General features: G+C 39.4%; 1 protein-coding gene and 1 pseudogene across 1 annotated transcript in view; one reads left to right on the top strand and one right to left on the bottom strand.

The window, feature by feature from the left end:
• The window catches only part of LOC126456833 (guanine nucleotide exchange protein smcr8b-like), a 135,543-nt gene that overhangs the window by 90,259 nt on the left and 24,833 nt on the right, over positions 1–20,451 (top strand). Inside the window, exons 9-11 of the mRNA XM_050092638.1 lie at positions 14,061–14,334; positions 17,611–17,797; positions 17,880–17,988. Coding sequence (XP_049948595.1) covers positions 14,061–14,334; positions 17,611–17,797; positions 17,880–17,988 — 570 coding nt within the window. The remainder of the gene's footprint in view (positions 1–14,060; positions 14,335–17,610; positions 17,798–17,879; positions 17,989–20,451) is intronic.
• Positions 2,763–2,880, bottom strand: LOC126459724 (5S ribosomal RNA; annotated as a pseudogene).

The following is a 20,451-nucleotide window of genomic DNA, read 5'->3' on the forward strand; positions in this document are numbered from 1 at the left end:
ACAGGAAAATTAAAGAGACCTTTGGAGAAAAGAGAACCACTTGCATGAATATCAGGAACTCAGTTGGAAACCCAGTTCTAAGCAAAGAAGGGAAAGCAGAAAGGTGGAAGGAATGTGTAGAGTGTCTGTACAAGGGTGACGTACTTCTGGGCAATATTATGGAAATGGAAGAGGATGTAGATGAAAATGAAATGGGAGATACGATACTGCATGAAGAGTTTGACAGAGCACTGAAAGACCTGAGTCGAAACAAGGCCCCGAGAATAGACAACATTCCATTAGAACTACTGATAGCCTTGGGACAGCCAGTCCTGACAAAACTCTACAGTCTGGTGAGCAAAATGTATGAGACAGGTGAAATACCCTCAGACTTCAAGAAGAATATAATAATTCCAATCCCAAAGATAGCAGGTGTTGACAGATGTGAAAATTACCGAACTATCAGTTTAATAAGTCACAGCTGCAAAATACTAACATGAATTCTTTACAGACAAATGGAACAACTAGTAGAAGTCGACCTCGGGGAAGATGAATTTGGATTCCGTAGAAATGTTGGAACATGTGAGGCAATACTGACCTTACGTCTTATCTTCGAAGAAAGATTAAGGAAAGGCAAACCTACATTTCTAGCATTTGTAGACTTAGAGAAAGCTTTTGACAATGTTGACTGGAATACTCTCTTTCAAATTCTGAAGGTGGCAGGGGGAAAATACAGGGTGCGAAAGGCTATTTACAATTTGTACAGAAACCAGATGGCAGTTATATGAGTCGAGGGATATGAAAGGGAAGCAGTGGTTGGGAAGGGAGTGAGTCAGGGTTGTAGCCTATCCCCGATGTTATTCAATCTGTCAATCTGTATATTGAGCAAGCAGTATAGGAAACAAAAGAAAAATTCGGAGTAGGTATCAAAATCCATGGAGAAGAAATAAAAACTTTGAGGTATGCCGATGACTTTGTAATTCTGTCAGAGACAGCAAAGGACTTGGAAGAGCAGTTGAACGGAATGGACAGTGTCTTGAAAGGAGGGTATAAGATGAACATCAATGAAAGCAAAATGAGGGTAATGGAATGTAGTCGAATTAAGTCGGGTGATGCTGAGGGAATTAGATTAGGAAATGAGACACTTAAAGTAGTGAAGGAGTTTTGCTATTTGGGGAGCAAAGTAACTGATGATGGCCGAAGTAGAGAGGATATAAAATGTAGACTGGCAATGGTAAGGAAAATGTTTCTGAAGAAGAGGAATTTATTAACATCGAGTATAGATTTGTCAGGAAGTTGTTTCTGGAAGCATTTGTATGGGGTGTAGCCGTATATGGAAGTGAAACATGGACAATAAATAGTTTGGACAAGAAGAGAATAGAAGCTTTCGAAATGTGGTGCTACAGAAGAATGCTGAAGATTAGATGGGTAGATCACATAACTAATGAGGGTGTATTGAATAGAATAGAGGAGAAGAGGAGTTTGTGGCACAACTTGACAAGAAGAAGGGACCAGTTGGTAGGGCATGTTCTGAGGCATCAAGGGTTCACAAATTTAGCATTGGAGGGCAGCATGGAGGGTAAAAATCGGAGGGAGACCAAGAGATGAATACACTAAGCAGATTCAGAAGGACGTAGGTTGTAGTAAGTACTGGGAGATGAAGAAGCTTGCACAGGGTAGAGTAGCATGGAGAGCTGCATCAAACCTGTCTCAGGACTGAAGACCATAACAACAAACAAGAGACACATGGTGGTCACTGCCTAAAATGTGACTGGCTTGTCACTGATGTTAGTGTGGAAGAATGGATTAAAAACGTTGAGGATTATAAACCATTGTATTCAATACATAGCCCTGTATTATCTCAGATCAAACAATAAAAGGATTTCTCAAAATAAGATAAAGTTCAAAAGTCAAATAGTAAATAGCTTTTCTAAAGAATAATTATTGTTCCATATTTTGCATTATATTCTTCCAATCAATAGATGTTTTGTACCTAACACTTTCAGTGTAGGCTATGGTCTCTCTCAGCATTCAGATTATCTCCATATCAATTTTTGATGAAAATCAGTTCAGCGGTTTAGTCGTGAAAGTGTAACAGACAGAAATATGCACAGTACAGTATATTTTCTTATTTCGAGGGTCAGTTTTGAATCACTGTACCAAGCATCAATCCTCTACAGGTCTTCATGCATTTCACAACAATTTTCTAACTGTGAAATTTCTCACACCAACAGAGTTTCTTGCATTATTTAGAAGGTAAATCGAGAACAGCAAAGTCTCTGTTTCAGTGCGCATTATGTTGTTTTCACACTTGATGATTTCTATTCTTTAAAAACAATACCAGAAGAAACGAAATTTTTTTGGCAGTGCAATCTGCAACAGGAAAGGCATGTTGTTTGCACTATGATCCATACATAGAATACTTGCAGTATCTGAGTACAGTTAGTAATATTTTTCTGGTTTTGCTTCACATTTTAAGTAAAAATAAATGGAAAGAGCTTGATAGTCAAAACATATTACGATTCACGTAATGGCATAGCAAAAACATGATTGTTTAGCCATGAAGTATTATATAAAAAAAGGCTCTCCGTCTTCAGGCCACAAGTGGCCCATCGGGACCATCCGACCGCCGTGTCATCCTCACTGAGGATGCGGATAGGAGGGGCGTGTGGACAGCACACCGCACTCTTGGTCGTTATGATGGTTTTCTTTGACCAGAGCCGCTACTATTCAGTCGAGTAGCTCCTCAGTTGGCCTCACGAGGCTGAGTGCACCCCAAAAAATGGCAACAGCGCATGGCGGCCTGGAGGGTCACCCATCCGAGTGCCAGCCACGCCCGACAGTGCTTAACTTCGGTGATCTGATGGGAACTGGTGTATCCACTACGGCAAGGCCGTTGCTATGAAGTATTATATAAATAACATTAAAAACAGCATGGTGTGTTCTATTTGCTAATAAGTCTTTAATCTACCACAAAGCTGGTATAATATTCTGTAGACTCATATTTGGTTGTTTGGCCAATACTCAGACAAGAACTTCCTGCAACTGAAGTGCTACTATTTAACCATCTAAATAAAACATCTGAGTAGATAAGTTACTTGGATGGTTGTTTTCCCAAATGGGTATACATACTGCGACATCTCTTTCATCTCACACTTAAACATAAGCAACTATTAGTATATAATTAGTACTATTAGATGAAGATATCTCATATAGAGAGACAGTTAGCTAGTTGAATTTGTAAGAGTGTACAAATCTCAGGAATTGATTTCTGATTTATGTGAGATAAAAATGTTAATAATTTATTGTATGATTAAGGAATTTTCCCTGTTCAACAGATAATCTGAGCAACATGTTATAAAGAGAAAAGGGCATGTTATAGAGAGAAAAGGGAGTGCACTTAGAAGAGATAAAAGAACCTGGATACTCACAAGTCACTATGTGATCATGAAGAAAAGGATTCAAATTGTATTGTGACGTTTTTGTTTATTAGTTTTATATCATTGCAAGATTTATAGAGCCTGGCACAGCACTGTAACAGAGGGCCCATAGGTTAATTTGCAAAGTTATCAAGAGTTACATAAAAATTGTAATACAGAACAATAAGGATATTCCTGGATGGAATAATGCATAAAATAAACAAGAGGCATGTAAAGCTTTACATGAGTCTAGGTTTCCATCCATCATAATTCTAATGGCCCTTTTTTGGAGTTTTAATGTGTGATAGCTGTTTTATTAGCATTTTGCCAAAACGTGACCTCATATTTAAGGTGAGAATAAAAGTGGACATGATATCTATTCTATACTGTTTTCTTACTATAGCAAGATTTAGTGAGGGAAGCAGGTAGCAGGCCTTGCTCAATTTTATGGTAAGATATTCTATATGTTGATCTCATTTTACATTCCTTTGCAGTCATAATCCTAAGAATTTGGTTCCTGTACTGTTACCAACTGGTTCATTATTGATAACAGGGAAATGGGATGTGTGTATCCTTGTTCAGAGCATTGTGAAATGTTAGTGCAATAGTTTTATTTTATGACCCAATGGGCCCGCAGTATTGAAGATATCTCTGAGAATGTAATGAAATCCAAATTGCTGCTGTAGGAGTTTAGTATTTTCGTGTGATGTATCCATCTAGCCGAAATGGATCAATCACAGTAAAACACTAAACTTCTGTATCATCAATTTGAATTAATTACTTAATATTCTTTTACTGTTTACTAAAAGCTAATTATTCTGCACCCAGTTGTTTTGTGACAGTGCTGTGACTCTTCCTTACTTGCCCCTTTATTAGAATTGTGGTTACCTTTGGGGTTCACCTTGTTTAATAGATTAACTCTGACAAGTGTTCAGAAATAGTTTTAATACTGACATTAGAATGCTTGATGCTCATGTTTGCTTATGATTTCTCAGCAAGGAACTGATCCAACTGTTGGACAGACTTCAAGTGTAGTGTTAGCAGTTAGCCAACATTACGAACACTACCTGAGTGAGGAAGCCGATATGCACACGTTAACCCACGCAGGCTAGAGATAGGTCTGAATCAGGATACGTAATGAATGCTATAAAGAAAAGTACGTAGCTGCTGGAATACTTAACTTTAATCCATCATTGTTGTACATCGCTCTTGACGATACAAGTGAGACTCTGTAGATACATGCAATGTTACTAATGGCGCCTTGCTAGGTCGTAGCCATTGACTTAGCTGAAGGCTATTCTAACTATCTGCTCTGCAAATGAGCGAGGCTTCGTCAGTGTGCATCGCTAGCGAAGTTGTCCGTACAACTGGGACGAGTGCTAGTAAGTCTCTCGAGACCTGCCGTGTGGTGGCGCTCGGTCTGCGATCACTGACAGTGGCGACACGCGGGTCCGACATGTACTAATGGACCGCGGCCAATTTAAAGCTACCACCTAGCAAGTGTGGTGTCTGGCGGTGACACCACATCAAGTACTGTACTTTTCAAGCTTTGACAGCAGAATCTTACAATCCACCATGTCAAAAGCTATCAATAAACTAAACTACACTCCATCCAAACAGGCCCGCGAAGGCCCTATAGTACCAATTGGCTGCTGTATCATCCTCAGCCAATAGCCATCACATCACTGGATGTGGCCATGGAGGGACGTGTGGTCAGCACACCATTCTCCGGGTCTTTGTCAGTTTTCGTGACTGCAGCCGCTACTTTGCAGTCAAGTAGTGTCTCGATCGGCCTCACAAGGACTGATTGTACCTCGCTTGCCAACAGTGCTGGGAAGACCCAGACGGTCACCCATCCAAGTGCTAACCACGCCTGATAGCACTTAACTTTGATGATGTGACGGGAAGTGGTGTTACCACTGCGGCAGGGCTGTTAAGCAAAAGCTATCAGTTGGTCAATAAATACTACTGTTTATTCCTGTCACTTGTCTTCTGGGGTTAGAATACAAAAATTTATGCACACATAAATGGCAGTTATTGTTGATCTCTAATTTCTGAATCCATGAGTCCATGTTGTTTATTATATAGGCAGCCAGAGAGGGTGGTCATGTAGGCATAAGGTGTGCAAAAAACAAAGATGATGTGACTTACCAAACAAAAGCGCTGTCAGGTCGATAGACACACAAACATACACTCAAAATTCAAGCTTTCGCAACCAACGGTTGCTTCATCAGGAAAGAGGGAAGACGAAAGGATGTGGGTTTTAAGGGAGAGGGTAAGGAGTCATTCCAATCCCGGGAGCGGAAAGACTTACCTTAGGGGGAAAAGAAGGACAGGTATACACTCGCACACACACCCATATCCAACCACACATACACAGACACAAGCAGACATTTGTAAAGGCCTTTAAAATTCCAGCAGAGAGTACGAGTGTAGGACAGTAAATCTTTGACGAGGGCTGTTTGGTTGAATCTGGGAGTGGGGCTGAAGGTGAGGCTTTTGGATAGGACAGAGGTTTCTGAGTGGGAGAGAGGTTTGGAGGAAAGGTTAACTACTGAATTGGGGTGTTGTGGTTCTAGATTGTGTTGATTGGAATTTTGAGGTTTTGGAGGGAGTGGAGCTGGAAGTGGGAGATTGAGTAGATGGGAGAGACTGGGTTTGTGTGCAATGAGCGGAGGTTGAGATTTGCTGGAAAGGTTGTGAAGGGTGAGTGAGTTGCCTTTCTGGAGGTGGGAAACCAGGAGATTGGATAGTTTTTTGAGGTGGAGGGTGGCATGCTGTTCTAATTTACGGTTGGCCTGTAGGAGGATGCTCTGAACAGCTGGTGTGGATGTGGGAGTGGAAAGATTGAGGACTTTTATTAAGGATAGGAGTTGACGGGTGTGTTCATTGGCTGAGTTGATGTGTAGGTGAAGGATTAGGGGGGTGAGGGCAATGGATTGTTCAGTTTGGAACTGGTATAGGGACTGATGGAAAGAAGGGTTGCAGCCAAAGATGGGAACTTTAAGTGTGAGGCCTTTGAGGGTAATGCCAAATGTCAGACAAGCCTGAGAAAATAAAATATGGGAGCGTAATCTGGCTAGGGTGAAGGCATGTTTGCGGAGGGAATGTAAATAAAACTTAATGGGGTCGTTGTGGGGGTGTTGTACGGGTGACATGGTATTTATTAGAATGTGGAAAGTGTAACATGAGGCTGAAATGAAAATAAAAATATATGGGGAAGGGATAAAGGTAAACTAGAAAGCAACTGGAGATCTGGTGTGAAAAAAGGCGAAAAAGTGTTGGTTAAAGCTGGGCTGTGTTGATCCTGTGGTGAACTTGGGTTGGTAGACAACGATGTGCATAAAGGTTAGGTGGTTGTGTTGCCGCCAAAACACGTTAGAGGGTGGAGAAATTCGGGAAAATTTCGAAAAAAACTACGTGTAAATGTATTAAAAGGAGTGGCTTTGTGGTGGCAGATTATGAGAATGAGGCTAACAATTGTCTGACGAAGAAATAATGACGTTAAAACCTGTGGGAAGTGGCTAAAAATGATCAATGATGTGGGAAAAATGGAAATAAAGCGAAAGTTATTAGAACTAGCCAAAATGGTTGTATAATAGGTGAAAGGAACTGTTTGTGAACTAGAAACGGTGGATTTTATAGCAGCGGTAGTGTTGAAAGCGGAAAAAAAAATTTTTTGGTTATGGTTTGGAAGTGGGTTACGTATTATTGAGTATGTATAGGCGGGATAAAATTGTATAGTAGATTACGGTAAAAAGGAGAAGGTGAATACAAAGTGAACCTACTGGCAAAAACAGAAAGAGAAAATAAGACGACAGAAAAGATTTAGAAATGCAACAGTGACAATAACAAACGTAATTCTTGGGTTCAAATTAATGATATGAGTATAGTAGAGGGAAACATTCCACGGAGGAAAAATATATCTAAAAACAAAGATGATGTGACTTACCACACGAAAGCGCTGGCAGGTCGATAGACACACAAACAAACACAATCATACACACAAAATTCTGCTTTCGCAACCAACGGTTGCTTCATCAGGAAAGAGGGAAGGAGAGGGAAAGACGAAAGGATGTGGGTTTTAAGGGAGAGGGTAAGGAGTCATTCCAATCCCGGGAGCGGAAAGACTTACCTTAGGGGGAAAAAAGGACAGGTATACACTCGCACACACACCCATATCCAACCACACATACACAGACACAAGCAGACATCTGTGTATGTGTGGTTGGATATGGGTGTGTGTGCGAGTGTATACCTGTCCTTTTTTCCCCCTAAGGTAAGTCTTTCCGCTCCCGGGATTGGAATGACTCCTTACCCTCTCCCTTAAAACCCACATCCTTTCGTCTTTCCCTCTCCTTCCCTCTTCCCGATGAAGCAACCATTGGTTGCGAAAGCTAGAATTTTGTGTGTGTGATTGTGTTTGTTTGTGTGTCTATCGACCTACCAGCACTTTCGTGTGGTAAGTCACACATCTTTGTTTTTAGATATATTTTTCCTCCGTGGAATTTTTCCCTCTATTATATATATATATATATATATATATATATATATGTGTGTGTGTGTGTGTGTGTGTGTGTGTGCACGTGTGCATGTTTTCTTTTCTTTTCTTTTCTTTTCTTTTCTTTTCTTTTCTTTTCTGAAGAAGGAATTGGCTGAGAACTAAATATGTAACAGTGTTTCCATTGTGCCAGTCTGCAACTCAATGTGTCACATTTACAGTGAGTTGCAGTCTATCCTTTTCATATTATTGTTGAAATTCCAACTTGGACTTTCCATTGTTTTGTTTTGCCCAGTGGCTTTTCTTTCATCTCACAACTCTATGATGTTTTCATTTGTTACTATCCTATAAAGCATGAATGGACAATTGGCGGTCCCAGCCAGATCTGGTGTGGGATTGGTTTCTATCTAGCCTATTGAAGAAATTTGAGAACTTACTCCTAATAGTTTGTTGAGAGGGATTGCTATCTCATTGCTGTATTTTGTTTTCCTATTCTTTCTCATATTAACATTGGTACCTAAAAAATTCTTATCCATTATGGATACTATGACTGCTGAAAATGAAGGTAAATTATAATGATTTAGCTGCAACAAGTTGCTTTTGTCGTAGGCATTTATTTTTTTGTGATGACATTTAAAGATGCCTGGCAACACATCTTCATATGTGTACATTTTTGTACATGTCATGAACGTTTGTTTCTTTACTAATGCATAATCTTGTAATTGAAGTTTTTAAGATGACTAGTGAAGAACACCATACGTAAATATACAGTGTTCATGACATGTACATAGATATAAACACCTAAAGATGAGATGAACATAAAATTAATTACTCTGAAAAACACTTATTTTGAGGCATAATTTATTGGCCTTACGTCACATGAAATGGGTGCCGTTCATATTGATGCATTATCCCATTTAATGCCACATGCACAATAGTTTTGAATTTATGTGCTAGGCACTGTTGTAATTCATCCGGCTGGTAGTTCTAATTATTCCTATTGATCACATTTCCTCCCTCATCCTTGCTTGTTTTCATGTGCTATTTTCCACACCTACCTGTGTCACATGAACATTTGAATCTCAACCTAACCCATCCCCTCTCTCTCTTCCCTTATACCAACATGTGTGTATTCCAGTACCTCATCAATTTCGTCCTTTTTCCCCGTGGTTTTGTACATTTTTTACTTATTTGTTTGTGCATATTTTTATGTATCTTTGCATATTTGTGAATATTTTCAAGTATTTATGCATATTTTTACATATTTGTGCATATTTGATGTATCTTTACATATTTGTGCACATTTTGCATGTCTTTACGTATTTTTATGCATCTTTTTCTGTTATCCAGCTGCCCTCACAACCACCTAAAGCCTTCATTTGCTCATTTCCTACATCATTTCCAGTTTCCCCAATGCCATCACTGCCACAGTGGATCCCTGCTCCATCTGTCTGCACCATTTCAGAAAATATCTCTTTTCCCTGAACGAAGCTGATTCCCCCATCCTGTTCCTCAAATGCTTCCTAAGCCATTATTACTCCCCCAACAGCCTAACTGTAAAAATTCCTTTCTCTGGATCCCACCCCTCCTTTCACAGTGAACTTCACCTTTTCAGATTCTGCTAGTCCCTCTCCCTCAGAAACCTGATTCTGCAAAAACACATCTGCATGGCACTAACATACCAGAATCATCCCTACTCCCCCTGCAAGATACTGCTGCTATACACATCTCTGAAATTGAATCTGTTACACTCAAGTGCCTGTAAGACCATTTCAGGGACGGTTTCCATAAGCTATCCAACCTGCTGACATCCTGATGTCGCTATGGAGCACAGCTGTTCAACATCCATCCCACCCACAGCCTTCCTCCTCGTCAACTCAGACCCTGTCTATCTGATCTCTTCAGTTTGCCACATCCCTCAAAACTTCTTACTGCCATATCCTCCAAAACTTCCTTCTGCCACATCCTCCAAAACTTCCTATCTTTCCACGTTTCCATCAAAATCCTCGCCCTACAGAAGTTTCAGTGTTATCCAAAAGCCTCATCCTCAGCCCTACACTGAAATTTAACCATGTTGGACTTGTAAGAGACCTGCTCTCCTTCTCCTGAGCCTTGCAGTGGAAACAAATTTTTGCCACCTTTCGTATCCAACAATGATTCAGATTTCTCACCTAGCATGGACATGGGTATGTCAAAGTTACAAGGGCTGCTAGTGGCCGCTGCGGTTCACTTTCGTAAGGGAAGCGACTGCTGAGATATGCATGTCACATGGAGCCACCCAGTAGCAACTGTTAGTCACTGAGCTTGTGGCCCAGGCTTGAAGCATAGTTCATTGCTTGCTGTACTTTGTAGTTGTTTGTATCACGCCATTGCACGGCCACATTGACTCAGTTTGTTTTCCAGTTTTGAGTGGTTACTGATTTGGAACTGTTGTATTTCTACACTTACTTCATCAAGTCCTAGACTTGTTAGTGCTTCATTCATTTTGGGAACTCAGTCTGTTGTAGACTTATAGGAATATTTGTTCATTTCCTGTGGTTTGGTGTACCCACCAGAGCAAGTGATGATAAGCTGTCCACCTACGCCACGCAGGATAGCAAACTGGCAACAGGTAACTTTCTCACAGTGCTGTTTCGTTTAGCGAACCATGGATCCTGAGTTTGTCAAGTTGTAGCAGCAACAGCACAAATTGCTGTTACAGTTTCTTCAAAATCAACTACAGATGGCAGGTGCTGTTTCTGCACTTCCCCCTCTACCATTCACTTCTTTTGATAAAGCAAGCGACAGTTGGGAGGTCTATTTATGATGTTTCAGATTGCGCTGCAAGGCAAGTCAGACTGATGATCCTGGTCACTGTTGTGCACTGTTAGTGTCATCAAGTTGTAAATTTTATGAAGTGGTGCAAAAATTACGCCTGTTCTCAGATCGCAGCAGTTTGAAGTTTTCTGACATTTGTAATTCACTGACTGAATACTATGGTCATCAGATGCCCTTCATTGCAGCCAGACTCAAGCTCAATCAGTGTGTTAAACGAAGTAAACAATCCTATGCAGCGTGGACTGCTCATTTACAAGGCTTAGCTCATAAGTGTGATTTTTGACTGTCAAAAGTGTGATGCATCTTATGCAAATTCTTTAATTCGGGACGTTATAATAAATCTGGCTTCAGATAGTGAGGTTAGTCCAGAGGCTTTAGAAACGACAGATTCTGCTTTGAGTGATGTGTCAAAAATTGCTAAGGCATATGAAGTGACTGCCTCAGCACAGGCACTGTTCAATGATTTTTCGATGTTGTTAGTAGTACTGGTTATCACCGTATTCTTCAATCAACTGATTACTCCCCGTCAAGATCGCCATCTGATTTACTGAGCTCTCGTGCATCTGGTAGTCCGGTGACACTGGATTCAGTAGTCAGTGCTTCCTCGTCGTCCATGTTGGTAGACGTCCAAAGACTAAAGTGTTTAGTTTGCCAGTGGCATCTGCGGGCCACTGAGATATGCACATCATGTGGCGTTACCTGGTGGTAACTGTTTGCCACTGAACCTGTGGCCCGAGCTTTTGCCATTTGTTTTCCAGTCTCGAGTGGTTACTGATTTGGAACTGTTGTCTTTCTGCGCCAACTTGACTATGTCCCTGACTTTCTGGTGCTTTGTTCACTTTGTGAAGTCGGTGTATTGCAGACTTAAGGACTGTGTGAGGTTTGCTGTACCCACAAGAGCAAGTGATGGTAAACAGTCTACCTATGCCACGAAGGGTAGAAAATCTCCAATCCCTCCAACCAAAGCCAATCTAATCCCAAAATTGAACCCTGCTTATCCCAGTTCATACCACAATCCAACTATGATCCTCCCCCACTCCCATCTAACACACCCTGAGTATCCTCCAGGAATTCAAACAACCCTGTTGGAAGAACATCCGCAACTGAGCATTATTGCAGAGGTTGAAAATACCAGTTGTAAATTTCTTTATTTTCACATGACCGGTTTTTTATGTAATTTTTGTTTGTTGTTTCTTCATTTTAAATGTAAACTACTAAATTCAAATTGTGAACGGCCGGTCTTGTGACCCCACATTCTTCTTTCCATCAATAGATGGCAGCACTTTTGCCACTCCGGTTTACCAATTTGCCTTCTCATTCACATCTGCTACTCCCTGTTCTGCACTCATAGGCAGCACACTGTGCCTGGTACACGCAGCTCTCAGGGGCCACAGCACAGCGTAAGTGTCATGATATCATTTGTATATTTCCCTACCCAAGCAGTCATCCGTAGTACTGTCTGGTGCCACTTTCGCATTGACATAGGTTTCACAGCACCTAGCCCGACCGGCAGTTTCAAAACGTTTTTTAAAAGTTTTTAAAACTTTTCAGAAATTTTTTTGTTTTGTTTTTTATGTGTGTTGCAGTGTATGAAAATTATCTCTTGTCTTTTGCTATTTTCAGTATAACACCAGAAGATGGGCTTATAACTGTCCAAAATCAGTCATGTGAAAATAAAGAAATTTACAACTGATGCGGTATTTTAAACCTCTGCTTCCAGGAATTCCTTACCTCCAACTTGGGCACACCATCCATCCTCAGATCCCTTCCTAAGAACACCAACCCTTCAGCAGAAGAAAGGATAGCCATACCCAGTCTCAAAACAGATCCTGATGTAATCATTATACCTGTGGCAGTGTGGCAATTTCTTTGGAAAACATGGAATTCTCAGGGAATTACATTTTACCTGGAAAAATAGGGGAAGTCTCAGAGAATTTCAGGAATTTCATAAAATCTCAGAGAATACTGTGTTTTTAACTTAGCATTGAAATTTAATTTTAATTGAGTTTTAAAAATCACAAATTTTAAAATATTTAATCTTTCAAAGTGTGTTAATCTTATGAATATTATTTCATATAAATTATCTGTATTTAAAAACTACAGTTAAACTACTGCTTCTTATGGTTGGCTCACCTCAGTGAGAGGGAAGGAAAGTCATTATCTCCCCGCCCCACTCATCATTAATTTATCAGGAGCTCCTTATGATACCATCTTCCTCCCCACACCTGGAATTCTCAGGGTCCTCTTTTTTTTCCCCTCCAAGTTTGAGTAGTCACCCTGTGCAGACAAATATTCCATATCTGTCATTGTGAATCACAGTATCTAGCTGGTGGAAGGCCTCTGCCAATTGTCAGACTTCACAACCTCCAAACTGTGCCATAGAGATCCCATCCTGGAAGTCCAAATAACCTCCAAACCCTTCTTAAAGCCTTAGGCACTTCACAGAACCATTTCCCTGAATCCATTTCTCTCCTCACCCCTTTGATAACGTGCACACCCACCTTTTATATTCTCCCCAGAATACTCAAAACCCAACAATACTGGATATCCCACTGGAGCTGGTTATTGTGCACCCACTAAAAGAATTTTGGCCCTCAGTGACCAGAAACTCCAACCAATTGCCCAAAATCTAACCTCCCACATCAGAGATACCAACCACTTCCTTTACTGACTCTGCACCATCCCCACTTCTTTTACCTCCTGGATTCCTATTTGTCACCATTGGCACGACTTCCCTATACATCAACATCCTTCATGCCCATGGTTTTCCTGCTATTGAACACTACCTCTCCCAACATTATTCAGACTCCAAACCCACTATTTCATTACTCATATACCTTACTAACTTTATCCTAATACGCAACTAATTTTCCTTTGAAGGGAAGGTAACCAAACGTTTCCACAGCACAGGCATGGGCATCTGCGTAGCACACTCGTATTCCAGCCTGTTTATTGGTCATCTACAGGAAAGCTTCCTAGCCTCTCAAGACCCTAAACTCCTTGTCTTTTTATTTTTATTTTATTTTTATTTATTTATTTATTATTATTTTTTTGCATAACTTATTTTATCTGAGCAAAGCACCCTACTTTACCACTCATCTGTATTTGTAAATTATGAAAGGAACAGAGAAACATATGAATGTGCTTCATTTCATTTTTATATTTTGTGAAGTTTCATGATGAACATAATTTTATTTTTAAATTTTTTGTTTGTTGCAGGTGCGCTTGCGTGTGTGTGTGTGTGTGTGTGTGTGTGTGTGTGTGTGTGTGTGTGTGTGTGTGTTTGAATAGTGTTAAAAGTACATGGATTTAGCATCTGCATTACATTTGTAGTCTATTTTTAGGTTGTTAGTGGAAATGAAGGAAGCAGCAGTTACCATTCTGCCCCAGAATCGGTCAGTGATATAGTGATTAAAAAACAGCGGAGCAGTAGTAGCAGCAATTCAGAAAGCAATGGAAGTAGTCAGCCAAGTTGTGAAAGTTATGTTGATGTTTCTGAACCAGACAGCTGGGCAGAATCTGAATCACCACTGCAGCATCTGGATAGTGATCAGCAAAAATTATTCATGTTTTGTGTATGGGACAGCAGCAGAAGCCAACTACCAAATGGACTACCAGGTAAAAAGGTGAAAAATTTTTCAAAATATTTATGCTGTAAGTGTCTTTGTGCCTGCCAGTATAAAAACAGAGAAATATTTTGACTGGATTTCTAATTTCTACCACATGAGTTATATTAAAGAGGCATCAGGAAAATATTGCACAGATATAACACACCCACTTGTTTATTACCTCATGGGAAGTTACTTGAATTGTATTTCAAAAACAATGTAGCCACCCCATAGCTGATATATCCTTAATTCAATGCCTGTATCTTTTTGTTTGCACTGCTGTGCTGTAACGATGCCACAAATGACAACCAAAGGAGTCCGACTATGAAAAGAAATGGCACCCCAGACAATCACCCCTGGTTGTCAGACAATATGACAGGTGACAGTCAAGTTTCTATCTCATCGCTGTCTGGGGTGTCTCCAGACATGTCTGCACTGATGCTCAGGGCTCATTTCTGAGCAGGACTCATCACTGCAGATAATTCTACTCTTGTCAATGAGATTCCAGGCTGCTTACATGTCTGGAGGCATCGCCGACAGTGACAGAATACCAAACTGACAGTCATGCACCATACGGCCCGACAACCAGAAGTGATGGTCTGCAGAGCCATTTCTTTTAAAGCAAGACCCCTTTCATTGTCATCTATGGAACCCTTACAGAACAGTGTATGTCGACGATATTCTACACCCCATTTTGTTGCCCTTCGTGGCAGGCCATCCTGGGCTTACATTTCAGCAAGATGATGGCCACCTGCACATAGTGAGAGTTTCTACTGCTTGTCTTTATGCTTGCCAAACCCTACCTTGGCCAACAAGATAATCATATCTCTCCTCAGTTGAGAACATTCGGAGCATTGTGGGCAGGGCTCTCCAACCAGCTTCATCTGATATGTCAGTTGGACAGAATTTCGCGTGATATCCCTAAGGAGGACATCCAACAATGCCAAGCTAAATAACTGCTTGGATAAGTGCCAGAGGAGGACGAATATGTTATTGACCTGCTCAATTTGTAGAGCTCTTTCCCTTGAATAAATCATCTAGCTTTTCTGAAATTGTAATTATTTGTTGCCTGTACATGTACATCACATTTGCTGGTTTTCATCCCATTCGGATAGTTCCTTCGTGCTGCATTTTTCTTTTTTTTATTCTTTTTTAGAGTGTACATTAAGTACAGAATAAATCCAGTAGCCTTCTTTAGTTTGTAGTGTTTGATGTATCTGTGATTATGATAAATACTGGAAAAAATGCAGCAATGAACTGTGTTCTTACTGTAAATTTTGAACTTGATGTTTAAACATGTTGCTGTCATCAAATATTTTACTACAGGAAATAGCCTCTGCCCTGTGGTGAGTAGCAGTCTATCCTATTTCATACTGTTGTATTACATCTTGTATTTTCTGTTGTTAGACTAAGAAGAGAGACTGGTATGTAGGTCAGTCATTAAGTAACAGTATCAAGGTTCAATCTCATGTTTTCACGTAGCATATAAGAGGAGGGAGGTATAATAATTTCTTTAACACTCGAGAAACACATGTTGGCATATGCTGAAATTTTGATACATTCTCAGTCATTTTATATTCACTGCTGTATGAATGTTATTTGTAGACATGTCAGTCAGTCTTCAGTGGAACACATCCACATTGCTCCTTTGTTTTCTAATGTAATCTGTTCACCTTCCAGTGGATCACTGGCTTTTCTTTTCTCGTCTCTTGGAGTCCAGCAAATAACTTATGTGGTTCTTAACCATCTTGTTGCCTGCCTACATCCATTTCATTTTCATCACTGTCGTAATTATGTTGTCTTCTCCTGGCTGTTCTCTGACCCCCCCCCCCCCCTCCAGTCTCTTTTATTAATTCCCGAAATTCATATTTCCATTGCTTGCTGATCAATCCTCAATTTGTTAAAAGGTTTCATGTTAAATGTCCATGTGTCTGTTCCATAAGTAAAAATTCAGTAGTAGACACTCTAATTGTAAACTTTCCTTTTCAAAACATCCAGGATCTTTGTTTTGAAACACTGTTTAATTTACCAGAATAACTGTAGGCCATTTTTACTCATCTGTTTGTTCATCTTTTTGCTGTCTGTCTTTAGTTAGGGCAAAATAATACTGATCTGAGTCACTTGAGAAATGTTTTCTGGTGTTCAAAATTGTTTTGTAAAGTTATATGTTTTTATCCACTACAGAGTCCATTTTCTGCCATTTTGCTGCTAAGTTTTACACCACAGACTTTGCTGGAGGTTTTACCAAAACACTGTCCATCTTAAACTCTTGTACCAACATTCCAGTATGTGCTCTCCAGAAATTGTGCTTCATGTTAAATTTGACAATGAACACTCATCACTTTATTGTGAGCACTTTTTTGTGTTGCATCCAACAGCTCGCTAAACATGTCTACTCCTCTCACTCAGTCAAATGTAACGAACAGCACATTGCTCAGGGCAGAGCATGTCAGAGATGCACTTGAACAGACATGTGACAGCAATCAAAAGCTTGATTTTCAGCATTTTCTGTGATTTCCAGTTCCCCAGTTGCCCGCATCAGTCTTATAAGTGTTTTGTGGGCCATTTTTATTTAGCCCCTCCTGTAGTTGTTCTATATGTCTGCTCTAAATGCAAAAACTCATCAACTGGTTCTGAACTTCCTCATTTATTTGTACAGTTTACTTTCCATTGTGTTGATTATACTTTATTGTATCCTCACTAGAGGTAGTGCGTTCAGTGTCATCAATACTTTCTTCCATTTTAGATTTAATGATCTGAAAAATTCCTCTACGACATCTAAAAAATAGTTTTAGTGATATGTAATCTCCTCGCCTGACCCTTTTTTCGATTTTAAGTTTCCCACTATCCAGATGAGGTCTAATGGAGTCTGCAGCAATTACACATCTAGTCTTCAGCACACTAATGCATGTTGCATTGCTTACTTGCTTCTGAGGGTTTTAGTACAAAATTTGTAGAAACTAAGTTAAAAGAATTCTCAAAATGTGTGAATCTCAGGCAAAATGCTAATTAATGCTCATTACTTCATTGTGTAATTTCATTCTTGTCTTGCAAGTGGTTCACTGTTTTGTATACATTTTTAAAGCCAGCTTGTTCCTTTACCTACTTGAAATCCAGTGTTTTTTTTCTGTGGGCTTAGTGATATTTTTAGTGAAAGTCTTGTAAATTTTGAAGTGGAGGTTCAAATAAATATCTATTTCATTTATAGAGCTGCAGATTTGATTTTTCTCAGTTCATTTTTATGTGTTTAATAATGATAAGTTGAGTACAAAATTATTATTGGCAGGAAAAAATTTATTGAAATTCTTCAAGAGCTTTCCCAAGGCTGCCCATCATGTACTGTACTCTATTCTTATTGGGAGGACAGTTGTCCTTGCTGGAAGTGAAGCAATGGAGAAGAAGGTGAACAAGATAATAGATGCTCTGGTAGTATTATTTCCTGTGAAATTTGAAGAGGTAGTCAGAATTCTTAGGTAATTTGTCTTCCAAACTTCTTGCATCTCCTTAATTACAACATGATTGTGTTTTCCTACGGTTAAATATTGCTGTTTATAGGTGGCATCGTGGAATACTTGTTTCATCACATATCAATTCATATCAACTGATTGGGGTCTGTGTTCCAGAACGCATTTCTGTTCATGATATGATTAGCTCCAGAGACAAGGTATGCATTAGTAATAATTAATATTGCTCATTATAAATAAATAATATTACATATTGCATAATATTTGTAACTTCAGGTATGTGTAAACATGTCAGTGGAAGATGTTGTGCTATTAAGAGAAAATCAGACATTGAATAACCAGAAATCCTGGACTCTTGAAGTTTTGACCTTATCTAACACTTCTGTTTAACATCTCATGGTACTGTGCGAGTTTGTGGCTGTCACTATCATTATTCAGATTGTAAATAAATCTATTTTATTTTCAAATGGCTACTGTGTTATATGTATCGGTTAGAATCTAGCAATATACTTGTGTGCAGTAATTAACCTCTCATTATTTACTGTTTGTGTAGGTTTCCAATTGGTTGTTGTTATACAATGTGCACATTATTTCACAAACTGTCCTCCTGGCAGTCAGATTTTGTGCATATCTTTGCATGTTGAATTTTGCAGCCATGCCTAGACATAAATGATAACAACATGAGGGGAGGGGGGGCTCAAGCTATGATTGTGTAGTGTTGAATATTGCTATTAAGATAACTGTACAGCCTGTCTTAAAGAAAAAGAAAAAAGGAATAAGCTGCATGGGTAGTGGGTACATGTGTTTACAGAGTAAGAAATCTGGGCATTTATCAGTATAATTTTAAGTTAAAATTCAAATAGAGCAAGATGTGTGAAAGTAAAACAAAAAACTAAAATCGTTGGAGAAAGCAACATAGCCTTTAAGTACACCTGTTGCAAGAAGAAAGTGTCCTGTATCTTTACCAATGCAAACTGATGCAAGAACTTGAGAAAATGGGCAACTAATCAAAAAGATATCATTAAAGAATTATGGAATGTTCAAGATGCAATACCAGCAAGGGGACATTATGGACATAGAATCTTCAATTATCTTATTACTTACAGGACTTAAAAGTCAAATATCGATTTTGTGAAGCAGTATGATGTAGCTCTCAAAAACACTAAAAATAAAAAACTGACTTTGAAGATTTCTGACAATTGTGAAGTGCAAAACATTTCAATACACTTAACAGATTTTAAACTTTTATTTGAATTCAATATTTATTATCAAATCGAGAAGTTAATTAACAATTATTGAATCATAATTTTTATAAAAGTAGCATTTATTCATTGTTAGTTATTAATCACGTGAAAAAGCAAGTATTCATAATAACTTAAAATTTGGCACAAAAATGAAAAATATAATTTTTTTATTTCTAGAGATTATGAAAAAAATGCCAACATGATATTAGAAACATAAATATAATATTACTAAACACATTTATTTAGTTTAATTATTTATTGGTTGCACAGGATGTGTAATACAGGGTGCCCGGGCAAGAAGTATACAAAAACATAAGTTTATATTTCAGTACCTATTAGAGTTTATAACTTTATTTGTCTGATGTTGTTCACAGGAGCTCAAACTTTTTTATGCTTGTTGGTGCATTTCAATGTAGGCACCATTCATAGCTCATCAGATATCAAAACAGTACCCCACTTCTTGCCACATGTTCATAAGTATGACACACCTTGGTGTACATCCGTTGTCTCAAATCTACCAGATCTCAAACCCTTGTTCCATAAACATGTCCTTGATAAACACGCGTGCACTGAAATAAAGCAGAGTCAAATCGAGAGACTGAGGGGTTCCAGGCAACAGGACCCCGTATGCCCACACCTTCCAGTGAAGTGCTCAGGAAACATCTTACGTTGAAACGTGGTAACATCAGCGTGGTAGAGGGGTGTGGCATCATCCTGCTGGAAAATGACATCAGGAATCATCTGTGGAACTGTGTAGTTTGCCAACATGTAAGTGTTCCCTGTCATTGTCACACATGCACCATGCAACTCAGTGCTGTTTGTGAAATGATGAGTATCACATCTTGGAGTTGGAGAGTGTGTCTTTCTATTGCATATTTACTCAACTACATAAAATGTTGAGTTCTTTCTTCATAATGATTTGTTTGTGTGTCCTCTAGTCTGTACCCTGTATATGAACAATAAATATATTCTACAACTTCACATCAGCTACATGAACCAAGATGATAATCGTCAGCCGGCCAGGGTGGCCGAGCGGTTCTAGGCGCTACAGTCTGGAACCGCGCGACCGCTACGGTCGCAGGTTCGAATCCTGCCTCGGGCATGGATGTGTGTGATGTCTTTAGGTTAGTTAGGTTTAAGTAGTTCTTAGTTCTAGGGGACTGATGACCTCAGATGTTAAGTCCCATAGTGCTCAGAGCCATTTTTGCCATTTGATAATCGTCATAAAAGCTGGCCATGATATAACTGCCCAGGTTATCACAGAACCCCTGCCATATTCAACTCTTGGCAGCAAGCAGTCTGCAGCATAGACTTGAGACAGCATACATCAATGTAAACTCAGCCAGAAATTGTCCATTGTTCCAGGTTTTGTGGCTTTGGTACAACATTTTCCTGTTACGGGCATTTGCATCACTGATG

This window comes from Schistocerca serialis, chromosome 2 (assembly GCF_023864345.2).
Source record: "Schistocerca serialis cubense isolate TAMUIC-IGC-003099 chromosome 2, iqSchSeri2.2, whole genome shotgun sequence".
NCBI classification, from domain to species: Eukaryota; Metazoa; Arthropoda; class Insecta; order Orthoptera; family Acrididae; genus Schistocerca; species Schistocerca serialis.